The sequence below is a fragment of the Gigantopelta aegis genome, chromosome 10 (genome assembly GCF_016097555.1).
Source record: "Gigantopelta aegis isolate Gae_Host chromosome 10, Gae_host_genome, whole genome shotgun sequence".
Taxonomy (NCBI): Eukaryota; Metazoa; Mollusca; class Gastropoda; order Neomphalida; family Peltospiridae; genus Gigantopelta; species Gigantopelta aegis.
The window spans coordinates 85121840-85149407 of NC_054708.1; the positions used below are offsets into that span (position 1 = coordinate 85121840).

The following is a 27568-nucleotide window of genomic DNA, read 5'->3' on the forward strand; positions in this document are numbered from 1 at the left end:
GTGTCTGTATATTCAATGTGTTTCTGATCCTCCTAATACGTGTAGCTCACACTGGATTTTACCTCTCAGTATAATGTCTTATGTTGGGAAATACATTTGAGCTACTACAAACATTGGGATATCCGAAAGTCATTTAATGTAGACATTAATGCTCTAAACAAGACAAATGTATTTAAAAGTTAACTTTTTAAACTATGAGGAGGGAACATTTTGTTCAGTATAGCATCGCGATTCGCTACACAATTTTCAGAAATTGCTACACAATTTTAAACCATTAAACTAGTTGCTAATCAATTTTCAGTTGACTAGAAATATAGCTAATGAAGATTTCGAAAACAAAATGTTGCCTGATGAGTCATAGGGTCTAAATCTACTTTATTTTATATTAATGTATTCCCAATAAGAAGCAAAACATATTATTATCCACATGGCTCAACATAACGGAGTTCATAAAAAACATCTTCCCCGGTCCTAAATATCAGAAATGTCGTTATTTTGTTGTCTCCTTCTAGTTACATTTGAAACATTTTGACATTATTCAGTTTTAAAAAAAAAATAATAATAAGGTGGATAATAAAGAAATGATTACCCTTGTGTGCGATTCATACTGATTGTGGCAAAAGTGGGGTATGATCAATTTTGGTCATTTTCAAACAAGATGATTTTATGAAAAATTGAATAGCTAAACCTTTATTGAAATGATGATTTTTGTAAGCTTTGATGAGCAGTTTCCATAAATATATGTCAGATCCACCAACTCCTGGTTGGATATGGTTTGTATGGGCGTGAACATTGTCAAAAATGCACCGAAAATCATGGAAGTAATGCAAAAATTGTACTCAAAACATTTAAAATGAGTCGTCTTTTTGTAACTATGACCCTATTTGTAATTTCTTGACACTAAAACACCTGTATCTTTCTTTATTTTAAACCATAGGTGGGCATTTAGAATGCCAGGGGCTGGTATGCATAAAGCTCAGCTGAGGTTTCACAGATAACTGAGTCTTACAACTCACATTCAGTTTATAACTAACATTTAAAATGTTCTGAAAATTTTAAAAAAGAAAGCAATTTTATTCATTTACTCAAATTATTCTGTCCCATTACATGTATGTCCCCCAAAATTAATCACATTTAGAAAAAGAAAAGAAAGTGAAATGGCAGTATAATTTTCATAACAAGTGGACATAATCAGTTCTGGTGGTCAGACTTAATTCAGTGTGTTTTAATACAAATTTGAAATTATTCATTACAGAGTAGAACACTAGTCCATGAGTTCACTTTTGACACAAATGGAAGGAAGAAACAGAATAAGGTTTTCATATTTAGAATGGTTTCTTCTTATTTTACAAAATGATGAAACAGAATAAGTTTTTCATATTTAGAATGATTTCTTCTTATTTTACAGAATGATGAAACAGAATAAGTTTTTCATATTTAGAATGATTTCTTCTTATTTTACAGATTCTTGCGTTGTTATTCAGGCCTGAAAGTGTGAACGTGGATTGCTGACCACCTGGAGATCTGTTCACAGCTAACCTTGAATACACTGCAACTTTGGTTTGCTAGTTTTTTTTTATGAGACTTAATTTTAGTAATATCTTTTAGTACATGTCTTAATCATGTTTTAATTTGTAATATTTTTAGATTTTTAGTTGTGTTTTTTTCTATTATCAACATTTTATATATACTATATTTTGAGATAGAATATGTTGTAGCTTGTTTGGCATTGTTCATTAAGCTTACAATATATTTATGCAGTTACAGAGGTCTTGTTTCCAATACCTTTTTTTAATGGTGTATCGTCAAAAGTCTTGGATACTTTGGTTCCATGACCAGGCTGAAGATAGAGCAATATTCTGTTTCAAGAAACGAGTCTCAGAAAAAAAATTAATTAAAAAATTAATATATCAATCAGAATACTTAAACAAATCACATGATCTACCTGTCAAAATACCTATGCTAAAATCTCTGTTCTGCTGCAATAAATTTAGAATGTTTCCCCAATTCATTGAAATGAAATTTGAATAATCATCAGCATCATGTTTGGAGCGAAGCTGTTCCAGGGCTGTATCTAGATAAAAATAACAGGTGGGGGAGGGGTGCGGGCAGTAACGAAAGAGCCAAGGCTCAGTGATGCTAAATAAGAATAACAGGTGGGGAGGGGTGCAGGCAGTAATGAAAGAGCCAAGGCTCAGTGATGCTAAATAAGAATAACAGGTGGGGAAGGGTGCGGGCAGTAACGAAAGAGCCAAGGCACAGTGATGCTAAATAAGAATAACAGGTAGGGGAGGGGTGCGGGCAGTAACGAAAGAGCCAAGGCACAGTGATGTAGGGTCTCCTTCAGCTGGACGAAACAGGGGCATTTTTAGACTCGTCAAGTCTCTTTGTCATTGTCAGGCTGGAGGGGTGGGTGGGTGAGGTGGTAGTCCTCTTGTCCAATTCTACCCGCTATATTTATACGTTTTTCATTAGATTACTGTAGTCTATAATAGACTGTATGTCTGTCTTTGTTTAAAGTTTCTGAAATTTCACAAAATCATTCAGGTTAAGTTTCATCAATGGTGGCGTCAAGATAATCGTGTATGTAATCAAATTGTTTAAGTACTCCAGACTTTATGAAAATAATGTAAACAAAAATTTGTTCAACACTTTATTTTATTATTTAAATTTTTGCTGTTATTTCTTGGTATGGCATATATTAATAAATTTGGAGTTTATTTTGAAAATACTTAATGTCTAGTACATTGTTGTAATTGAATATATCGTCTATATACATGTATATGTCTGTTGTAAATATTATATATGGTCATCAGTATTTTTAGATTTGTTTTGCCATTTACATTTTTATTTGTTATATGATTCCAGCTGGCATGTCGTGAATTGTAACTTGGTAATTAATTTATATCTTTATGTATCATGTGAAGACGTCCATTTTACTGTATTATTTTTTGTCAACCACATTGCTTATTTTGTAGTTGTCGGCTAACTGTGTTACATATTTGTTTTTCAGTCCTATACACTGTATTTTAGATGATTTACCTGTAGAATGTGTACAGTTGGTTTATATATAGGGCTTTATGTCTACACATTAATTATAAGTGAATACAGTGTGTTTGAGATACTGTTTCTTGGAGATGGTGTGATGTGTAATAATTATAAGTTAGTGTTTCTTGGAGATGGTGTGATGTGTAATAATTATAAGTGAATACAGTGTGTTTGAGATACTGTTTCTTGGAGATGGTGTGATGTGTAATAATTATAAGTTAGTGTTTCTTGGAGATGGTGTGATGTGTAATAATTATAAGTGAATACAGTGTATTTGAGATAGTGTTTCTTGGAGATGGTGTGATGTGCAATAATTATAGTGAATGCAATGTGTTTGAGATAGTGTTTCTTGGAGATTGTGTGATGTGTAATAATTATAGTGAATGCAATGTGTTTGAGATAGTGTTTCGTGGAGATGGTGTGTTGTGTAATAATTATAAGTGAATACAATGTGTTTGAGATAGTGTTTCGTGGAGATGGTGTGTTGTGTAATAATTATAAGTGAATACAATGTGTTTGAGATAGTGTTTCGTGGAGATGGTGTGTTGTGCAATAATTATAAGTGAATGCAGTGTGTTTGAGATAGTGTTTCGTGGAGATGGTGTGTTGTGCAATAATTATAAGTGAATGCAGTGTGTTTGAGATGGTGTTTCTTGGAGATTGTGTGATGTGTAATAATTATAAGTGAATACAATGTGTTTGAGATAGTGTTTCGTGGAGATGGTGTGTTGTGCAATAATTATAAGTGAATACAATGTGTTTGAGATAGTGTTTCGTGGAGATGGTGTGTTGTGCAATAATTATAAGTGAATGCAGTGTGTTTGAGATAGTGTTTCTTGGAGATTGTGTGATGTGTAATAATTATAAGTGAATACAATGTGTTTGAGATAGTGTTTCGTGGAGATGGTGTGTTGTGCAATAATTATAAGTTAGTGTTTCTTGGAGATTGTGTGATGTGTAATAATTATAAGTGAATACAATGTGTTTGAGATAGTGTTTCGTGGAGATGGTGTGTTGTGCAATAATTATAAGTGAATGCAGTGTGTTTGAGATAGTGTTTCGTGGAGATGGTGTGTTGTGCAATAATTATAAGTGAATACAATGTGTTTGAGATAGTGTTTCTTGGAGATGGTGTGATGTGCAATAATTATAGTGAATGCAATGTATTTGAGATAGTGTTTCGTGGAGATGGTGTGATGTGTAATAATTATAAGTGAATACAATGTGTTTGAGATAGTGTTTCGTGGAGATGGTGTGTTGTGTAATAATTATAAGTGAATACAATGTGTTTGAGATAGTGTTTCGTGGGGGTGGGTGGGGGGGGGGGGGGGGGGGGGGGGGGGGGGGGGGGAACAAAATTGTAAGTTTCTGTCAGACTATATAAATAAGGATAAAACTATGGCTTGTGATCCCCACAACTCCAGATATGGTTCCTACGGGCCTGTGCTGAACAAGTCAGTATTGAAAATAGTATTTGCATGTAAAGGTTTTGTTTTCTTAATATTTTATTGGTATTATGCAAATGTATACTATTTGAAAAAAATAAATTTGTTCAATAAAATATGTTTTACAAGACCATCATTGTTTTTTTGTCGTTTTTTTTGTATGTGAGCTTGTATTGATGTAACTTTCTTAAACTGTGTCACCTCACCTCACCTCACCTCACCTCACCTGACCTAATAGAAAAATGTAACAGATTTCCTCTAAGACTATATACGAGAACCCATTTTTAAAATTACCAAATGTTCGAAATTAAATAGGATTAATAAAGTAATTTGCTCTGGTGGTGTCATTAAACAAAATACACAAACTGACAGACCAAACCCAGCAAGAATGTTACAAAATGTTGCTTTCAAACGGATTCCCAGACAAACTGACAGACCAAACCCAGCAAGAATGTTACAAAATGTTGCTTTCAAACGGATTCCCAGACAAAATATGAAATATTTTCTCCAGCATAAATTGATTCAACTTTCAACAAGTGTTTAGTTGTAATCTGTAGAATATTATTGTGAACTTCTGAAACCATGAATATTATAGTACCTGTATATTACAAAAACTTGTGTGGTTTGTGTCAACTATTTTAGACAGGTGGAAGGGTTAACAATAATATATTGTAGTATATTAATTGGTCCACATAGAAAAAGGAAAGTGACTATTGGGCAATTTCACAGTGACTCATGTTCAGCCAGTTTTTTAATTTCAAATATCGGGTACCAAAGTTGTTTCAAAACCTGGGTTAACACTAACCTAAAGTTAAATTGCATTGCAGATAAATGTTGAACCAATGATTTAAAAAAAAACAAAGTCGATTCTTTTTGTATGTGTAGATGAAGTTTCGATGTTATTCCACTAACAGAAACCAGTTCCATCCGTACATACCAGTAGACACAACTGTCGATATACCAGTCATGGCTGTGATAGGAATTAACCCGACTCCTGTGAGGATGGTCGATCCTATGACCCATGGCACCTCAGGTGAACACTTGACAATGAGAGGTCTATATCGATCCACCACAAACGGGAATAACAAGGACAAGTATTTACATTTAAACAAAGTAAGTTTATTTCAATATTTAACATCATTTGAAATAGTATATTTCAAATATAAAAGTGCATCTGGGGGCTAGATAAAGCTTACAACTTTTATGTTAACCTGATAAAATGTGTATACATGTATAAAGTGAATTTGGTTTAAATATTAAATAAACTAACCCACTGTCCTGGACAGACAGCCCAGAAATTTGTGCCCAGGACAGCATGCTTGAACCTTATATTGGATATAAGCACGAAAATAATAATAAAAAAACATGTTTTTGTTTAAACTTCTACTGGTGCAGTTTTTCATAACAGAAAACCGCAACTATGAACTACATACAACGTAAAAACATGCACATGTACCAGTAGTGTTGACATTTTAAAGAATTTTAAATTAATATTTTTATGGTATGCATATATACAAGTATACAGTTGTTTTCATAAGAGTTAAACCTGCACAGTGTGGCATGTATTTTGTGTGTATGTGTCTTTTATACATACATACATACACACACACATACATGTACATGTATATATGCTGAACAGAAGGGAGTGGTGTTGTTCAGCTTTTTGTTTTTTCAAAATATTAACGCAAAATTGTTCAGTCAGCCAGATTAATTATTACAGTCCTAAAGTGTACACACAGAAAGAAAAAATAATTAGGTACATACATACAGGTACATGTGCATGGATTTTAGTAGGTCAGGGTCTAGATGGTAGTGAATGAAGTTTACAGGTTAGTTGAGACAAGATTCCATAGAAAATGTATTAAAAACAAAAAGGAAAATATTTACTTCAGCAGTGAGTTTTCGACCCCCAAAACCCATCCCTGTACACACGTCTGATATATGAGCCGATATATATATGTACATTACACACATTCATGATGATGTATGTATATTAGTGAGGTGGATACATGGACGTCAATCCGGCTTTAAAAGTGGGAGGGGACGTGTTCGTGTTTGTGTGTATTTCTTGCGTCGAATTACGTCAACCATGACGTTCGTACAAAACTGATAAAAGGGATGACTACTTGCCATGTTAAATTAATAATTAATACAGTAATTAAATGTGGTTTTGTTTGTTTGGTTGGTTGGTTTTTGTTTTTGTTTTTTGTTGTTGCTGTTGTTGGTGGTGGTGGTGGTTTTGTTGCTTTTGCTAAACAAAAAGTGTGGGGGGGGGGGGGACATTTATATAGATTGTCCCCGGGCATTGAAAAGTGAGGGGATGCGTCCCCCATATCCCCCAAACGATCGACGCCCATGGGCGGATAAGAACAAAGCTTGTGCACTTTGTGATAGAATTGTACCACTTTGCATACATATACATGTAGTACTTGGGTTCCTGAATATTTTCAGATAAAATGCCAAATGAACAGGTTGTCTGCAGTACCATCTAGCGATAAACCTTATTTGACATAATGCCAATATTAAAGATATTAACGTACTGTCGCTACCCTTTGCCACCAAAATTGCCTAAATTGATCCAAGATAATACATAATTATATGAATTTATGATTAACTGGATTTATGAAATTTTTAATAATAATAACTTTTTAAATGTAGCACAAAATTGGCAAACGTATACAATTTGACTTTCGGTTACATATGTGATATCTAACACATTATGCATAGTTTGATATAAATGGATTTCTAGAATTTAGAGGACCAAATAACTACATGTACACTCAGTGTTACATAGTTACTTTAGTTTTTGTTTTCACGTAAGTGTACAACAATTTATAAATAGACCTTTTTAACAACTCATATTTATTTGATTACATACTTAATAAGGCATATACGATTAATACACAATGCAATAAGGTGCAAAGTGTGATCTGTATATATTTATATATTTCACACTTGACATGTTTTTAATCAGGCCTCACTGACAGAATATAGACCTTGAATGAAGGGGGCATAAATATAAATAATGCAGGGCAGTACCAAGTCTAAATTAGGTTGGGTGGCAGTACAAAAACAATAGGGACACAGTAATAGACAATCATGAAAGACCCTTGAAAGATAAACAACAAACAACTATTTCATATATTTCTAGGTGTACAACTGACTCTCCCCCTCCCTTGCCCCTCCTAGGTACAGTTCTGTAATGATTGAAAAAGTGGTTAAGCTTCTGAATCGTATTGTGATACATTTAATGTATCTTTTCTATGACAGGCCTTCTTAGGTTGACAGAAGTGGATAATCTCAGGTCACCTTCCAGGATCAGACTGCCCCGGTTCCATAGTTATATACATGTGTCCACAGATAGTGACATACACGCACCTATATCCTGCATTTATGCTGCAATTTAGCCAATTGCCAGTTTTTAATATTCGGTCAGGCCCAGCCCTAGATGGTACGAGATGGTATCAATATAAAATGAAGTAAAATCTTAAAAAGAATAGCAGCAGCTGATCCAGCTTCATATTTCATCTCGGAGTGAGGCAGTCAATTTCCCAGTGTTGCCACAACCGTGGCATTCTGCAGAATGGCTGTCATATATGTTCCCAAACAAATCAACCAAAATCAGCCGCAAAATGACGTGGAGGCAAGGAATTATGGTGGAATAGAATCCACCCTGGTGGTCCAGGCTGTCGCATCCAATCAGTCCCAATGGCTGCATACATCACAATAGAAAACTCCATTTCACTGACAAAAACAACAAAATGCAGGACTTCCAAGTTGAGCATGAGAAAGGTTCCAGGCACGTGTGCAGGAAATTGTGCAGGGTGATCTGTATTGTGATCAGCAATGTTTTCAGTTTTGTTTTGTTGTTGTTGTTTTTTTGTTGTTTTTTGGGGGGGGGGGATTTCGGGTTATGCTACACTAGGAACTATATTGAAAGAAGATTTGCTTGGAGCAGGAGGTGGTTTTGACTCCTGATACCTCCTGCCCCGCACACTCTTGAACACTGCAGTGGCAGAGGTGAAACAGACATGTCTAACTGGTGAGCTCCAGACTTTGAACATGATTTAGGACAAATACTATTGAATATATAGTCAAAACCTCCTAAATATGCATGGTAATATAGTTGGTCAACCATGGGAGGGGGGCGCTATATAAAACAAATCTTCATTTACCCAAGTAGTATGTACAAGCGAAGTGGCACAATTCTATCACAAAATGCACAATCCTGTTGTTTTTATGTTGTCTGCCTAACTACACGAATACTATTTTGTTTAAACCATCAATTAACTATGAGGCAGACCCACCAGACATAAAGGAGTGGTTACAATATCCTCCCTACGCATGTGGTTAATTCTGGTGCCACCCTCACCCCACACCCATGAGGTGATTGTCGAACGGCTCCGAGTGTCCGCATGTGGTTAATTCTGGTGCCACCCTCACCCCACACCCACGAGGTGATTTTCGAACGGCTCCCAGTGTCCGCATGTGGTTAATTCTGGTGCCACCCTCACCCCACACCCACGAGGTGATTGTCGAACGGCTCCCAGTGTCCGCATGTGGTTAATTCTGGTGCCACCCTCACCCCACACCCACGAGGTGATTGTCGAACGGCTCCCAGTGTCCGCATGTGGTTAATTCTGGTGCCACCCTCACCCCACACCCACGAGGTGATTGTCGAACGGCTCCCAGTGTCCGCATGTGGTTAATTCTGGTGCCACCCTCACCCCACCCACGAGGTGATTGTCGAACGGCTCCCAGTGTCCGCATGTGGTTAATTCTGGTGCCACCCTCACCCCACACCCACGAGGTGATTGTCGAACGGCTCCGAGTGTCCGCATGTGGTTAATTCTGGTGCCACCCTCACCCCACACCCACGAGGTGATTGTCGAACGGCTCCGAGTGTCCGCATGTGGTTAATTCTGGTGCCACCCTCACCCCACACCCACGAGGTGATTGTCGAACGGCTCCCAGTGTCCGCATGTGGTTAATTCTGGTGCCACCCTCACCCCACACCCACGAGGTGATTGTCGAACGGCTCCCAGTGTCCGCATGTGGTTAATTCTGGTGCCACCCTCACCCCACACCCACGAGGTGATTGTCGAACGGCTCCGAGTGTCCGCATGTGGTTAATTCTGGTGCCACCCTCACCCCACACCCACGAGGTGATTGTCGAACGGCTCCGAGTGTCCGCATGTGGTTAATTCTGGTGCCACCCTCACCCCACACCCACGAGGTGATTGTCGAACGGCTCCCAGTGTCCGCATGTGGTTAATTCTGGTGCCACCCTCACCCCACACCCACGAGGTGATTGTCGAACGGCTCCGAGTGTCCGCATGTGGTTAATTCTGGTGCCACCCTCACCCCACACCCACGAGGTGATTGTCGAACGGCTCCCAGTGTCCGCATGTGGTTAATTCTGGTGCCACCCTCACCCCACACCCACGAGGTGATTGTCGAACGGCTCCGAGTGTCCGCATGTGGTTAATTCTGGTGCCACCCTCACCCCACACCCACGAGGTGATTGTCGAACGGCTCCCAGTGTCCGCATGTGGTTAATTCTGGTGCCACCCTCACCCCACACCCACGAGGTGATTGTCGAACAGCTCTGAGTGTCCACAGCCCTCCAGCTGCATTGTCACTAAACGTGTGCTATATTGTGCTGTGTGTGTGTGTACATGTGTATGTGTGTTGTGTTTGTGTTGTGTGTGTTCGTGAGGTGTGTGTTTGAGTGAGAAGAGAGATGTAAGCCAGTTAGCTACATTAAATGATTGCACTGAAGTAACTGCTGTGTGTGTGTGTGTGTTTCGATGTGTGTGTGTGTGTGTGTGTGTGTGTGTGTGTGTGTTTCAGTGTGTGTGTTTATGTGAGAGAGATGTAAGCCAGTGGAGGCATGACTAGCTGTAAGCACATACACACTAAACTATTTCATTAAAGTAGCTTCTGTCCCTGTCATGTGTGATTACAAAGCTATTCGTTTCCTTGCAGTTCGACAAAGGTTCATCATCCTTCCGCTTGTTCATCTTCACCAAAATACAAATGCCGGAAAGGATTCCACTTGCCTGAGAAAAGGAGAAAAAAAAACTATTTTCATTTAAAAGTACATAGTTCTCTTGCATTCTTACATTAATCCAGCAGAAACAGTTAGGCATTCTTAAACCAGTCTTGTGATAGGTAATCCTCACACAGACAGCCAGCCACAACAACAACTTGGGATTATTTGTAGAACTGCTCCTACACACACACAGGCAGCCAGCCACAACACCAACATGGGATTATTTATAGAACTGCTCCTACACACACACAGACAGCCACAACACCAACATGGGATTATTTGTAGAACTGCTCCTACACACACACAGGCAGCCAGCCACAACACCAACATGGGATTATTTATAGAACTGCTCCTACACACACACAGGCAGCCAGCCACAACACCAACATGGGATTATTTATAGAACTGCTCCTACACACACACACACACTGACCGACAGCCACAACACCAACATGGGATTATTTGTAGAACTGATCCTACACACACACACACAGACAGACACCTACAACACCAACATGGGATTATTTGTAGAACTGCTTCTACACACGCACACAGACCAACAGCCACAACACCAACATGGGATTATTTGTAGAACTGCTCCTACACACACACACAGACAGACAGCCACAACACCAACATGGGATTATTTGTAGAACTGCTCCTACACACACACACACAGACAGACACCTACAACACCAACATGGGATTATTTGTAGAACTGCTTCTACACACGCACACAGACCAACAGCCACAACACCAACATGGGATTATTTGTAGAACTGCTCCTACACACACACACAGACAGACAGCCACAACACCAACATGGGATTATTTGTAGAACTGCTCCTACACACACACACACACACACACACACACACACACACACAGACAGACAGCCACAACAACAACAACATGGGATTATTTGTAGAACTGCTCCTACCTACAGACAGACAGCCACAACACCAGCATGGGATTATTTGTAGAACTGCTCCTACACACACACACACACACACACACACACACACACACACACACACAGACAGACAGCCACAACAACAACAACATGGGATTATTTGTAGAACTGCTCCTACACACACAGACAGCCACAACACCAGCATGGGATTATTTGTAGAACTGCTCCTACACACACACCCACACACACAGACAGACACCCACAACAACATGGACTTATTTGTAGAACTACACCTACACACGCACACATGCACACACAGACAGACACCCAAACAACATGGAATTATTTGTAGAACTGCTCCTATACACACAGAAATACACCCACAACAACAACAACATGGAATGTTTTTGTAGAACTGCTCCTACACACACACACAGACAGACACCCACAACACGAACATGGGATTATTTGTAGAACTGCTATTACACACACAGACAGACAGCCAGCCACAACACCAACATGGGATTATTTGTAGAACTGCTCCTACACACACACACACAGACAGCCAGCCACAACAACATGGGATTATTTGTAGAACTTCTCCTACACACACACAGACAGCCACAACACCAACATGGGATTATTTGTAGAACTGCTCCTACACACACATAGGCAGCCAGCCACAACACCAACATGGGATTATTTGTAGAACTGCTCCTTCACACACACAGGCAGCCAGCCACAACACCAACATGGGATTATTTGTAGAACTGCTCCTACACACACACACAGACACACACAAACCGACAGCCACAACACCAACATGGGATTATTTGTAGAACTTCTCCTACACACACACACAGACACACACAAACCGACAGCCACAACAACATGGGATTATTTGTAGAACTTCTCCTACACACACACAGACAGCCACAACACCAACATGGGATTATTTGTAGAACTGCTCCTACACACACATAGGCAGCCAGCCACAACACCAACATGGGATTATTTGTAGAACTGCTCCTTCACACACACAGGCAGCCAGCCACAACACCAACATGGGATTATTTGTAGAACTGCTCCTACACACACACACAGACACACACAAACCGACAGCCACAACACCAACATGGGATTATTTGTAGAACTGCTCCTACACACACACACAGACACACACAAACCGACAGCCACAACACCAACATGGGATTATTTGTAGAACTGCTCCTAGTTAACATATCTGATCACTACTGAGATGTTCTTTGATTCTGCACTAACCTGCACAGTTAAATTGAATACACTAAATGCCAGGAAGAGTTTGCGAAACAACTCGAATACCACTTGCATCTGGACGAAACAACCCTGAAAATAAAATAACAGGAGCAGAACAATGAACCCGTAGGACGAATTCTTAAAACATCGGCAAATACATTGAAGCTCATGTCATACATTTGTTAAGTCTAACAAATCACATGTTTCTGGGTAGACAGATCTTGTGGAGAGAAAGGGAGAGGGAAGAAGAAATAGAGAGAGAGAGAGAGAGAGAGAGAGAGAGAGAGAGAGAGAGAGAGAGAGAGAGAGAGAGAGAGAGGTAAAGGGGAGCAAGGAGGGATGTAGAGAGATAGAGGAAGTAGAGGAAAGGGAGGTAGGGAGAAGGAAGACCAGGAGAGGGGAGCATGGAGGAAGAGGGAGCAAGGAGGGAGAGGGAGCAAGGAGGGAGAGGGAGCAAGGAGGGAGAGGGAGCAAGGAGAGAGTTACAGATGGGAGCAAGAAGGGAGTGAGAGAGGAAAAGAATTGTGTCTATAGAAGGTGAACATGTCTGCCCCTCTACAAGGGCAGACCAGGGAGATATTTTAGGGGGAGGACCAAGTAGAAAAAGACAATGGAAGAATTCCTGAAAAAGGCACTTCAATAAAGGTTTGGCATTCTAGAAATGAAAATTGTAAACGAAACGTTCAGGAAAAGGGAGGTGGGAGGAGGACAGATCCCACTAGTCCCCTTCCATGGATCCGCCCTTGCTCTGAATGAGTAAGTGCACTCACCTCCGTATTGCTTTGTTTTCTGCTAACAGGGCAAGTGTTATCACGGAGTTGCAGGGCAAACTCCTCGGGTGTGGTCATCTGCATAACATCATGTATGTCAGGCTTTAGGGAGCAGCATGTGACAGGGATGGTTGCCTTGACAACCTTGTTGTTGTTGTCAACGTCCACCCAGGTCCTGTTCCACGCAGTCTGTGTTTGAAACACCACTTGTCCCCTCATGCCACAGCAACCAAACTAACAACAGAGAAATAGGACATTTAAATTAGACCATTCAATGAATAAAAGTGATTAACAACTTTCTTTGAAGGAACTGGCCTTGCTGGTGTTGTGGTTCAGCCATTGGATGTTATTAAGACTGGTAGGAACTGAGTTCACACCCCGGTACAGGCTTCCAGCCAGATCAAGTTTTATCGACTTGGTGGATAGGTGTAAGGCCACTACACTGACTTATCTCTTATTAACCACTGCCCAATGAACTGGACAGATAGTCCAGATAACTGAGATGTATGGCCAAGAAAGCATGCTTGAACCTCAATTGGATATAAGCATGAAATAAAGTTAAAATGAATGAATGTTGCCATTATATATATTTCATTTCGTTTATACTTATTTTCATACTTATATCTAATTAAGGTTCAAACATGCCAGGACACAGTACCACATATAAAAGATCCCTGGCTACTAATGGGAAAATAAAGCGGGTTTCCTCTCTACGACTTTATATCAGAATTACAAAATTTTTGACATCCAATGGCCGATGATTAATAAATCAATGTACTCTAGTGGTGTCGTTAAACAAAAAAAAATCACTGAGAAAAATAGTATACATATATAATCTCAGCTAGCAATTTGAGAGATAATTTATTGTGAAATGAGCCCGAGTGTGTACCCACTACAGGGCCATAACAAGAAAAACAAAGTGTTCATTTTAGCTTGAAAGTCTTCTTGTGTTTTAGCTGAATAAGACTATACGGTATACTGACCAACAAAAGAAACACATTTTAATTTAGAATTTTCAAACTATATTTACAATTATTCAGTTTGAATGACATTAATTTTTGTGTCTATTAAAATTGCCAAAATCTTGTGAACATTTCAGGATAATTTTGAACATCTCTTTACCGAATTAATGGCATGGAAAATAAAATAAAAAAATAAAAGTATATACATTATATTAAAATATCAGGGTTTTTTTTTTTTTACTCTGTGTATATTACTGTGGCTTGATTCATTTTCCACTACCCTCTGCCCCCTGTTTCCCGGCCCCAGGTTTGTTTAGGTACGGCCCTACACGAAGAAAACTTCTAGGTGTATGACAGTATGTACATACCAAAGCTTGAGTTGCATCCCAGGCTGTCGATATTTTAACTGATCTGTTATACGGTCCCACATATTTGTGAGCTAGAGCCGCATTTATAAACTTCTCCCCGTGATCCACAAACTAAAAGACAAAACACAATATGTGTACATTAAATAGTACACTTGAAAGACATGCCCTAATTACTGTACCTCAAAGACCAATTTTACAAAACATGATCGTAAGGCTAGTTTTACACGTAAACGTAAAGTTGCGACCAAACCAGTTCTTGTTACTATTAATATACAACAAATATAGTTTGAAATACAGATAGTTTATTTTCTTTTTTTCTTAAAATCCTCTATCTTCCTTAATGATGTAATGATCTGCGTGAAATAGATGCCAAACACGTGTAAACTGTTAGTCGCAGACGTAAACTTACAATGTTTGGTGAAATTGGCCCCAGAATTGTATGCTGAATAACATACGTGAAAAGTGCATCAAATTGGTGTATGTCAGAACTGGATATAAAGAAACACACATGAAATGTGTACTGTACACAGTAAATGATGTAGCTCAGAATGGTGTGTGTGCGTATGTGTGTGATGTGTGTGTGCGTGTGTGTGTATCATGACGTAACATACTGAATAGGACACTTGAAAGTTGCACACTGAAATATGTACCAGAGTGTTGTATTTCGAAACGAGCAGGACAGCAGAAAGTTGTAACAGAAAAGCGACTATCATCCCGACAAGGTACTGGAAATAGAACAAGACGAAGCAAATACTCACTACTAATTCCAGAGGAGCAAAACCAGTTTTTGTTTTAAATATTCAAGATGCAATATCTCTTGTCAATAATTTAATATATTTTGTTTAATCAAAATACAAGCCCAACTGCAGCTTTAATAAGTGTGTATGTTGACAATGTGTACACTAGTTGTACCAGGCCCACAGGAACCGGTAGGGGGAGGGAGGGTGTCAAATGTCCACATGATTCATTTCAACTTATTTTCGTGCTTATATCCAATTCTCAGCTATCTGGGCTGTCTGTCCAGGACAGTGGGTTAGTTGTTAGTGGTTTGTTTGGCTTTTATTTTGGGTTGTTTTAGGTGGTGGTGGTCGAGGGGTGGGGGTATTTTGTGTGTGTGCGTGTTCGCGCGCACACACCCGTGCGTGCATGTTTGTTTTGTGTTTATGCCCAACGTAATACACACAGTAGGGCCTACATGTCAAGAACGTAACACATATGTGCACAAAAATGATGGGTATGGTTTTCTTACAAGTAATTAGGGATACTAAAATAATAATAATAATAATAATAATAATAATAAAAAAAAAGAAGAAGAAGAAAAAAAAAAAAGTTGTCCTTAGCTGATCTCTAATTTTGTTTGCTTGTACTAGATATTTTCTTTAAGTTCTTTTTTGTTACTTGTAGTTAACAATTGTATAAATAGAAAAACACTTGGCCGCCTGTGATAATACATTTTTATGTACTTATTTCGCAAATCTTTGTATTGTGGGCATTGCATTGACATCACAGTTGTGATTGCCTACCCTTGACTAACAAGACGATTTCTCACCGTGATGTAGACGGACTTCCCTTCTTTAAGACAGGACGCCCCAGCAAAGCCGATGACGGCGACGGTCACCATGACGATACCGCACACCGCCATGAGATAGCCGGTGAACTCCACGTAGGACGGCGTGTCCAGCACGTCCATGTCGGCGGGGTCGTTCGAGATGCGAAACATGTAGAAGATGTCCAAGTTGTCCATCTGTACCCAGGTCGTAAGCGCAATACACATGGCGCCAAAGATCTACAAAACACAACAGAGAACCCAGGTCGCAAGCGCAATACACATGGCGCCAAATATTTAAAAATAGAACTGAACTCTCCCAGGTCGCAAGCGCAATACACGGCTCCACATATCTAAATATAGAACAGTGAACCCTCCCATGTAGCAAGCGCAATACACATGGCTCAAAGATTTACAAAATACGACAGTGAACCCTCCCAGTTCGCAAGCGCAATACACGGCTCCAAAGATCTAAATTAGAACAGTGAACCCTCCCAGGTAGCAGTCGCAATAAAGATAGAACAATGAACTTTTCTATGTCGCAAACGCAATACACATGACGCCAAAGATCTTCAAATAGAACAGTGAACCCTTCCGGGTTGTAAGCGCAATACACATGGCTCAAACATTTATAAAATACGACAGTGAATCCTCCCAGGTCGCAAGCGCAATACACAAGGCGCCAAAGCTATTCAAAATAGAACAGTGAAACCTCCAAGGTTGCAAGCGCAATATAGATATTCGAAATAGAATAGTAAAGTCATATCGCAAGCATCAAAAAAAAAAAATTCAAAGATCTACAAAATGAGACCGTGGACCTTCCCATGTCGCAATAAGAATATACAAAGAGCCAAAGATCTACAAAATGAGACCGTGGACCCTCCCATGCCGCAATAAGAATATACAAAGAGCCAAAGATCTACAAAATGAGACCGTGGACCCTCCCATGCCGCAATAAGAATATACAAAGAGCCAAAGATCTACAAAATGAGACCATGGACCCTCCCATTTCGCAATAAAAATACAAAGAGCCAAAGATCTACACAATAGAACAGTGAACAATCCTATGTCACAATAACAAGACACAAGGAACAAAATATCTACAAAACATAGAAGTAAAGTAGTTTTGCTATACCAATATCAATTATAGTCTAGTGTTTGTTTTGGGTCACTTACCGTTATTTCTGTTTGTGGAAAATAACATTTTAGAAAATATTTGGTATAAAAATGCAATTTTATTTTCTTGACTTTTAACTGCGTTCACATATTAAGATCTATTTTATTATATAAACATCGACACCAATTATGAGAATTCCACATTGATGCACTCCACAATGTGTGGAAGATGTGAGAAAATGGAGATCTTATTATTTCTTAATTCATGTTAAAATGCTTCATTGTGACGTTGCGCATGGTTTTGCTTCCAATTTATGTAATGTCAAAAACGTCGTAATAATGGACTATTTTGAAACGCGTTGCGTCAGTTCCGACATTTTATTACATGTTCTATATATAATTTGCTTCACTGTTTATCACTGATCAAAATTAATTTAATATATGTACTAGTATTCCTCAAAGACTTATAAAAAGTCCTTTTATAAAAGATAAATTAAATAGTCGTGACTGATATCAGAATTTATCTACATATCAATACAACATGTGTGCTCCTTTGATTGATTTTGAATAGTATATAATCCTATGTTTTAACAAATTGCGATTTTTATCATTGTCATGTTATTTTGTTTGTTCATGTATTAATGGACCACAATAGTACGTGGCACAACTCATTTATACTGTTCATGTATTTATGAATAAACTTATCTGATTGAATTTGATTTTGATTTGATTTGATTTGAATGAAATGTTTGTCATAATGCACAAAATTTTTATATGCATGGCTATCTTAAATATGACTCTTCACTGGCGTAGGAAGCGGGTGGGGGGGGAAGGGGGCATTTACCCCCCCCCCCCACTTTGTAGCAGCAGCGTGGTTTTTATATATTTTACATGTACGTATGTACGTACGTACGTATGTATATATGTGCCCCACACGTGGACAAAAATGTACATTATTTGTTCTAGTATCTACTCTATATAAATAATGGTACAAATCTGGCTTATGCCCCCTTCACTAAATATTGTGCACCTCTTCCCACTCTAGATGTCGTTCCTACGGGCCTGCGTGGTACTTTTATCTTCTTTAAAAATAAATTAATAATAATAATAATAATAATTAAAAAAAAAAATTATATAACAGTATACTATTGTGAATTTAATTTTCTTCTTATTCTTTTTTAAAAAAACAACATGAATTTCAAAAGTCAGATGCAATCATAATCATAATAAATAAATAATTCATAATATAAACATTGGATTTTTTTTTTTTTTGGATTTTTTTTTAATATCGGAAGCTGCTTAGACGCGGTTATTACTATTATAGCGATATATAGTGACGTCATGCGAATGCAAAACAGTATGGGGTGATGTCCTTTGGATTATCTTTACCCCTTTTAAAATTCTTGTCTGTTCCATATTAGATCTAATAAGTAGACAACGTGGTTTAGACGTTGGTATGTTTTTGTTTCTATAAATGTAGAGAAAAAATATATTTACTCGCAAGTTTAAACTAATTAAAATTTCACCATCAGTCAATCATAACATAATTGCAGTTAGATTTAGTATTACCCAGTACGACACCAAAATGATTGTGCCACAATGTCCTGTCATATTGACCTTAAGCTTAGTAACCAAAACAATTGGTGAAAAGTTGTGGAAATTACACAAAACAAACAAAAATATTTTCTTTACTACTATTTAAAATATATTTAGGCCATTTTATTTCAGTTATGTGAAAGGCAGTTATTTCCAGATCTCATTTGTATCCTACAAACTAAAGTCGACGTAATAGCACTTTGCAAGCCCTGACTCTGGCGAATCAAAAGCAACTTATAAATTTACATCATAGATTCAAAAACAATAAATAATGTGATATTTTGGATACCTACAAATGAGCATTTCACTTACCATGCAGACTAAACTAATTACAATTAACACGCATGATGGTGCTACTGTACACATTGTTGAACACTCAACGACTCTTTTTCTGTCTATATTTCTGCCATTATATTTCACGACACGACAAATGGCCGGTAATTTAGTTGTTTTGTTTCCCAGAATACAGCATGACACAGAAGAAGAAAAAATAGAAATAAAGAAAGACAAAAATAAACATTTAAAAAACAATAATAATTAAAATAATTCATAACAAACATATTATAAATGTTTCAGTAAACATTTTAGTTTTTCTTTTCTATAATAGATAAATGTATTCGCCGATTGTCGTGTCGTGGAATATAGCGACTGAATCATGGATTATTAAACAACAAAAATCAGTTGGGTCTTAATCAAGGTTGTAATGAAATATATGCATCTGCTTCATAAATCATGTTACGGTTAGTTAGTATGGCGTTATTGGTAAGTAAAAGATTCATTTATCAAACTGTAACATTATTTAATCCAAGAATGAGGGCTAAATTTAGATCATAGATCATGTTCGTGTCTACTATGTGCGTCTTCCAAACGATCTTCCATGGTAAAAACATTTTATTATTTTGTTTTGTTACTGTGACATAAAATAATGTAGATCAAATCGTGATATGGTTGGTTTGGTAATAAACATGGTACACCTAATTATTAATAGTCAGCACTAAAACACTTCACGGCAGGTAAAATAGCAGATACGATTTTAGGCCTAACATTCCTTTCCTTCTATACATGACTACACGACAAACGGCATGCTAATACGTTTGTAGTTACAACCTTTCTTCTTCTTCTTCTTCTTCTTCTTCTTCTTTTTTTTAAAAAGTTTATTTTATTGGTCTAGGGGCTGTTCAAATACTACGTAGCACAATTTTTAATTAGGACACACCCTATGTTCAGATGCTGCTAATGTGAAGTATGTGTCACCATGTGCACAGCTGCATATTTCTACAAGCTACAGATCATACAAAACGTTAAAAACAATTCAGATGAGAACATAACACACACTCGCCATCAGGGTCCGATACGAACGTTTGTGGATGTGGATGTGGATGTGCACAATACAATTTACTTTTACACTAACTTTGGATAATTCCAAATGCAGTGCATGGCTGACCTTTCTTTCTCTCACTCAAAATGTCCAGCAGCAGATAGTCTAAAAGATGTACGGTACTAACATCCATATATATATGGCCAACGAACAGCTGAGGATAGCATAAAATGAGCTAGAAAAGTCATGTTCAGACTAAAAGGTAGAGAATAGAAAATATTCGAACAACAAAGGATAAACTAGTCCAATGAAACGTGCTTTGTGCGAAAGTAGGAGTGTTGAGTGGTAGGTGAAATAGATGCTATTAACAAGCTGCAACGGACACTGCATATGCATACAAGCACAATACCTGAACAATCTGCAAGTGTTGTGGGCTTTGTTATAAATGCAAACTAGAAATCATAAAAGTGAATAATCGTAGTTGCATGCACCATATGGAACTAATTTTAAATTACTTAAAAAAAAACCCCAAAACCCCCAAAACAAACACCAACCAATTAACTTCGAATTATCGGGTAATCGATCCCATGTATAATCTTAGAATAATTACGATTAACTCGAACATATCAAAATTGTAATGTGCTGGCACTCAGTATAAACTGTGGCTTCTCTAAGAACCCATGGTAAAATAAACAGAAAGCAGAAAATTCTGCTTCAAGTCAGCCAGTTTTTCAGTTATAATGAATACAGAACTATTGGTAGACATAGCGTGCAAAAAATGTACTCAATCTGTTACACAACCTCTACAGATTTCTAATAAAATTAAAAAAATTTACTAGTAAAATAATTATTTTATTCTATGTTTTTATGTAGTTGAAAGTATAATCTTCACATTTAAAAACCCCAAAACAAAAACAAAACACCCCACCAAAAAACAACACAAAAAACCCATCCCCCCTCCAAAAAAAGCAACAAACCCACCACAAATAAAAAACAAACAAACAAAAAAACCCAACAATTTTGTGGGAAGCCACCATTAACAACTTTGATAAAGCCTCGTTAAGATATTATGTCAATTGTTTCACTTAAGTTATTAACCTGAAATGACATCCAGAGGTCATCTAATTATGTTTTTTAATTCTAGAGGTTCCTTCATGAAAATAGTTAAACATAAAATGACAATAAAATAATAGTTAGGGTTATTTAGTCCATACTTTTTATATTGGGAAATTGCCATGGCCGCCATTGCCAATACTGATCGTATTGAGAATGCCTCCAATCTTAAAAGTAATTTCTATCATGTGTAGTATGTGTGTGTCAAGTTTCATGTTTTTATCAAAAAGTGCACGATTCATTCACATATCCTCTGGACTAAAACCGGTATTAAAGTAGTGGTTTGACGTTCTAAACTTTATAATAGTAATCCATAACTTTTGAGGTAGAGCATTAAACTATTTTAAAAATTAGATTGTTATTTGAAGAGTTTAATATATGTATTGCCTCTCGAGGACAGCGATATGTTGTTACTTCAGCTTTGTAAACACTGAGCCTCTTGTATGCATTTTATTTCTTGTGAGAGCCAGTTTAGTGGCAAAAACGACTGCGATGTCCAAACATCACTCATACCTAAGTTGTCTATAAAATAGTTTTTAACTGCTGTAATCCAATTATATTTAGTATTATTACATAAATAATCTTTTACCATTTCTGTGTATAGTAAGGAAAATAGCTTTAATTGTTTTCCTGAGTTAGTGGTAGTACTAGCCCGAATACGCTGCCGTTCGAGAACCAGACGGACGTTTGGACGGTTATAATCGCTCTCTACAATGTTTCTGTTAAATACGTAGGTGCTGACGGGTTTCTTCCTGCAGTCTCTCTCTCTCTCTCTCTCTCTCTCTCTCTCTCTCTCTCTCTCTCTCTCTCTCTCTCTCTCTCTCTCTGTGTGTGTGGGGGGGGGGGGGGTGTTAGAAATTAATATGTAAACTATTTGTTATCAGCGAACTATAATTTGATCGTTGTAAAGGTATTTCCGTCAAACATAGGGTACGTATGGTATTGGCGCGGGACTGTTAGCCTAACCAGTGGTATGCAGACATTCCCTGTTTTTATTACAAAGTTATCTCTGACGGAGAGAGCAATTATAAGTTATAACCGTCCAAATGTCCGTCTAGTTTTTGAACGACAGAGTACTGGGGCTATGATAGTACGCAGGTGCGGATCCAGGATGTTTTAATAGAAGGGGGCCAAAAACCCGTTGTTTTTGAAAATAGAATTTAAAGGTCTTTGACCGTTGGGCTCCCGTCTGAATCTGCCCCTGGTTGTACGTTCGTGCCTGCCTGCATGGCGAGTACTGACGTAGACATATGTGTATATGATCTATTTTGTAGGTTTGTGGAGCAGTGTCTGTTAGTGTTGGGTTGTGGATAGGGGTATTCAGCCATGATATCTTCATCTTGCTCCGTATTTCGGAAGATGTGACGGCCACGAGAGTTACCCAATCGCCTTCCTTCATCGAGATCTCCGGCTATTTGACCACGACGTCTGGGGTGGCCCTCCTGTTCGTAAGTGTCATAGGGTGCTGGGCATCCACCAGCGCCAAAGACGCCAAATCGCATCTACCAACGGTGAGATAGAAGTATTCTTTTGGTATACTCTACAAGTCAAATAACGGTGATTCGAGACAAACATTATAACAGCGGGGGGGGGGGGGGGGGGGGGGGGCAGTTCACTTGTTCACACGGTTACGGATACCTTATTAACGTGCCTATATCCAAAATAGGTTCCGGCACGTACTTGTATATAATTAACCAACCAGTTGCTGATACATTCCAACGCCTATGTAATGTAGCTCAATCGATAGATTATATCAAAAGAATTATTAGCAACAATATATATATATATATATATATATATATATATATATATATATATATATATATATATCAGGCCGCCGGAAAGATTGTGACATTGGTGCGGCGGACTAGCGATCTTGAGGGCTATGAAGAAGTGGCCCGAATTTGTTAGGGATGTCTGGGGGCATGCTCTCCCGCGAAAATTTTGAAATGTAGATACTGGAAAAATTATTTTAATAGCTTCTGGACATTATAAATAATATTTGATTGTGATAAAATGTGTTGCTATTTTATATAAAAAGAAATGCAAACTATATAGTAAAACATTAAAGAGCGTTTAGTTACATTTTAAAACTTTATTGAAAGTTTATAAATGCATTCAGGCCACACCACTGGAAGGCGTGGTGTTTTTTTGTTTGGTGGTGGGTGGGTGGTTTTTTTTTTTTGGTTTTTTTGTTTGTTTGCGTTACCGGTAGTCAAAATGTATCGAAGTTAAACACTCTTTTGTCGTGACCACAGCAAAATGCATTGCCTACATATTTCATATCCAAGTTGTCCAAGTTGTCCAATCCTTATGTACATGCAAAAGCATCTGGTGATTTAACCCAATCTAATTAAAATTAGCTCCACTATTACATGTGGATCTAAAGACAGCCAGTTGGAGCTCATGTCCACCAATCAAAACCTTACTTGCAGAATCCTGCCAGTGATTTAATTAGATTGTGATTTAACCTTTTCTATGACATACTGGTACATAGGTATGTTTTTACTCTTCGCAAGGCCAAACACGAATGCTGGTTCCATTGGTTGCGGGCATCACCAAAAATATGTTGATCAGTGTCATGATTTCAGAGAAATACCCAATATAAAGTTAGTTCCGTACAAAAACGATTCAGTTTACAATGAACATAACCGTACTGAGTTTTTAGATTTTCTCCTAAATCACTATTTAGCATATCATGGCAGGCGTATCGGATAGGGATATTAATTAGGTAGATCTATATACAAATCTAACATTAATCTATAATGACAAAACTGATTTGGACCCAGACCGTTTTGCAATACAAATAAAATTTTGTAAAGTAGTAAAATTCACTGGGGGGGAGGGGGGTTGTCGACAAGGACCCCCACTTTTCAGATATTTTGCATTATATTTGCTTTATAATAATGTAAAAGTGTGTAAATATAAAAGTGTGTGCCCCCCCCCCCCCCCCAATGTATTATGCTCGCCAGAGGCTCGCAAAAATAAGATATATATATATCATATTATTACATAATAAAAATATATCTGTATTCTTATTGGTCAAAAACAAGTCACATGACTTTCCGTAAATATAGGATAATAAACGAGTTACCAGTTATTATCAAATTTATGTCCCGCTCGTGACAAGTGGAAATTATTTCACGAGGGACATAAATTTGATAATAACTGGTACCGAGTTTGTTATTGTATTTTTTTTTTTTTTAAGCCATTATTTTCGATATAGCCTACATCGGCTACACGTCCATGTATATAGAAACGACGTAAACTACTTTACTGTTCTGGGTATTGGTTTAACTTTGTATTGTATTCACTGTTCACAGATAATTTCCAAAACCCAAACTTCTATATATTCTCAAAAAAATAAAAAAATCTATAATGAATCGCATTAAACTACCATTTTATTACAAGTTTAACACTGAAACCAGAAACGTGCTGGTGTGTCGTTTTAACATTCATTCATTCATTCATTCATTGAAACCACAAAGACGTAAACGCCAACGCTTTAAACTACGTGACGTCATTGTGTGTGTTTTACCAAATCGTGATGACGTCATATTTAGTACCGACAAGGTGATTGGTTTGTTGGCGTCAAATCGTCCAATAGTAGTGTATATTAAACCAATGCATGAGAAATTATGATTTTAATTTTTTCCGTTATGAGTGCCTGCTGGGGTAATACATAGTGATATCGCTCTCAGACGGTCCCACCGGCCCGATCAAAAGTGATATTGCTCTGGGAGATTTAACCAATGAAAATAAAGATGAAACAGAATTCTATCCAATTAATGAATAGGTAACGTAACGCAACGTCAACTGTTAATTCTAATGTAAACAACCACAAACTTGTGACAAAACTTCATTCCGTAAATACGACAAAGACAAGGTCAGTAATCGTCAAAGTTGGAATCAGCACACTTAGGATTTTATGATACAAATAAAAAATGCATTTGGAGGTAATCGGTAACTGTTTAGTATAAAATTAATGTGTGTTTAGATTTATCACATTTTGTGTTTTATTTTGCTATTAATATGATTTTGACACTCTTGCTGGTTATAATGTCTCGAATTTGATTTTTGTCTTGGTAATGTTTCAACTGTTTATTTCCGCATTCCTTTGCTTGTCATACAACTAAATTCCATCAGTTTTAACGCATTGTGGGAAATTATAAGCATTGGCGCATTTCAATTCTGATAAACAAAGCAGGAATGTACGAGTCATATGAATAACATTATTTTTGTAAAACAATTATTGACCATATTTCGGGCAATATCATGTTTTATGGACCGAAGAAATTGATATTGACCGAGGCCATGATATTGCCCTCAGTGACGGTCAGTAATTGATAAATATTTCTCTCTTTTGTATTTTCAGTTGATTGTGGGGATGATACTCACTACAGTGCATTACGCTGTTGCAGTTGCTCTTGTAGTGAGGTACAATATTATGGTGCGTTATTCAGTATACACTTCGAACACACATCATCTATACAATATATAAAACACTTCATAAATCAGTTGATCAGTATACAATTAGTCTGATATATTGTCTTCAGTATACAATTAGTCTGAGATATTGTCTTCAGTATACAATTAGTCTGATATATTGTTTTCAGTATACAATTAGTCTGATATATTGTCTTCAATATACAATTAGTCTGCTATATTGTCTTCAGTATACAGTCTGATATATTGTCTTCAGTATACAATTAGTCTGATATATTGTCTTCAGTATACAATTAGTCTGATATATTGTCTTCAGTATACAGTCTGATATATTGTTTTCAGTATACAATTAGTCTGATATATTGTCTTCAGTATACAGTCTGATATATTGTTTTCAGTATACAATTAGTATGATATATTGTCTTCAGTATACAATTAGTTTGCTATATTGTCTTCAGTATACAGTCTGCTATATTGTCCTCAGTATACAATTATTCTGTTATATTGTTTTCAGTATGCAATTAGCTAAGTCTTCAATATACAATTACTCTGAGATATTGTCTTCAATATACAATTTGAAGATACGTTATTCAGTACGCAATTCTAATAAGTGTCATTTAGAATACAAATATTGAAGTTCTGAGATACGTTATCCAGTATACTTTCTGAGATACGTTATTCAGTATACATTCTGAGATACGTCATTCAGTATACTTTCTGAGATACGTTATTCAGTATACTTTCTGATATACGTTATTCAGTATACATTTATGAGATAAGTTATTCACTATACATTCTGAGATACGTTATAAAGTATGTATTCTGAGATACGTTATTTAGTATACATTCTGAGATACGTTATTCAGTATACATTCTGAGATACGTTATTCAGCATACATTCTGAGATACGTTATTCAGCATACATTCTGAGATACGTTATCCAGTATACTTTCTGAGATACGTTATTTAGTATACATTCTGAGATACGTTATCCAGTATACTTTCTGAGATACGTTATCCAGTATACATTCTGAGATACGTTATTCAGTATACATTCTGAGATACGTTATTCAGTATACATTTCTGAGATACGTTATTCAGTATACATTTATGAGATGCGTTATTCAGTATACATTCTGAGATACGTTATAAAGTATACATTCCCGGATACATTATTCGTTATACATTATATATAGTATTGTGCTCTGTAGGTCTTCTATTACATATATTTACATACTCTTCTCATTTTATAGAAAACTATATCTTTTATTTTATGTTTATTTTATCGTTTCTTTGGAAAAGGGTTGGAGGTGGGGTGGAAGAGGGATTGGTTTTCTTCACATTACGAGATAATTTACATCCATTTTTGTTGCTCTGTTGGCCAGTTCCGAGATTATGCGCTGGAGTATATGAACACTTCCTTCACTGGCAGGTACATGGGTCCGTACTCGCGGTCATACTCCATATCGACAGCCTGGGACGTAGGACAAGTTGTGGTATGTACACACGGTCATCTGTTTTCTAGTGGTATGTACACACATTCATCTGTTCTCTAGTGGTATGTACACACAGTCATCTGTTCTCTAGTGGTATGTAC

General features: G+C 37.3%; 3 protein-coding genes across 5 annotated transcripts in view; 2 read left to right on the forward strand and 1 right to left on the reverse strand.

The window, feature by feature from the left end:
- LOC121382968 (golgin subfamily A member 6-like protein 2) overlaps window positions 1–4626 on the forward strand; it is a 48775-nt gene extending 44149 nt beyond the window's left edge. Inside the window, exon 13 of the mRNA XM_041512664.1 lies at window positions 1465–4626. Within this exon, the coding sequence (XP_041368598.1) occupies window position 1465 (1 nt within the window). The 3' untranslated portion in view covers window positions 1466–4626. The remainder of the gene's footprint in view (window positions 1–1464) is intronic.
- A 3713-nt stretch (window positions 4627–8339) lies between these two features.
- Window positions 8340–19527, reverse strand: LOC121384524. Its single transcript, XM_041514952.1, has 7 exons — window positions 19407–19527; window positions 16386–16622; window positions 15487–15561; window positions 14837–14947; window positions 13507–13740; window positions 12743–12826; window positions 8340–10555 (listed from the first exon to the last, which is right to left on the reverse strand). The coding sequence occupies exons 1-7, from the start codon at window positions 19458–19460 to the stop codon at window positions 10412–10414; spliced, it is 939 nt and encodes a 312-aa protein (XP_041370886.1). The 5' UTR covers window positions 19461–19527; the 3' UTR covers window positions 8340–10411.
- A 215-nt stretch (window positions 19528–19742) lies between these two features.
- The window catches only part of LOC121382568 (tetraspanin-1-like), a 15761-nt gene continuing 7935 nt past the window's right edge, over window positions 19743–27568 (forward strand). For 2 of the 3 annotated variants that reach the window (XM_041512041.1, XM_041512044.1), the window contains exons 1-4: window positions 19743–19856; window positions 22800–23036; window positions 25901–25975; window positions 27357–27467. In XM_041512041.1, the coding sequence (XP_041367975.1) occupies window positions 19827–19856; window positions 22800–23036; window positions 25901–25975; window positions 27357–27467 (453 nt within the window). In that variant the 5' untranslated portion in view covers window positions 19743–19826. The remainder of the gene's footprint in view (window positions 19857–22799; window positions 23037–25900; window positions 25976–27356; window positions 27468–27568) is intronic. The other variant, XM_041512042.1, reaches the window with a different exon arrangement.

What these genes read in the sequence shown, in the direction of transcription:
- LOC121384524 (XM_041514952.1), bottom strand. Translation starts at nt 19,460, where the DNA reads ATGTGTACAGTAGCACCATCATGCGTGTTAATTGTAATTAGTTTAGTC. An exon ending in TTTCGAAATACAACACTCTG is followed by an intron (nt 14,948 to 15,486) that starts GTACATATTTCA and finishes TTTGTCTTTTAG; the next exon opens with TTTGTGGATCACGGGGAGAA. An exon ending in GAAAACAAAGCAATACGGAG is followed by an intron (nt 12,827 to 13,506) that starts GTGAGTGCACTT and finishes TTTTATTTTCAG; the next exon opens with GGTTGTTTCGTCCAGATGCA.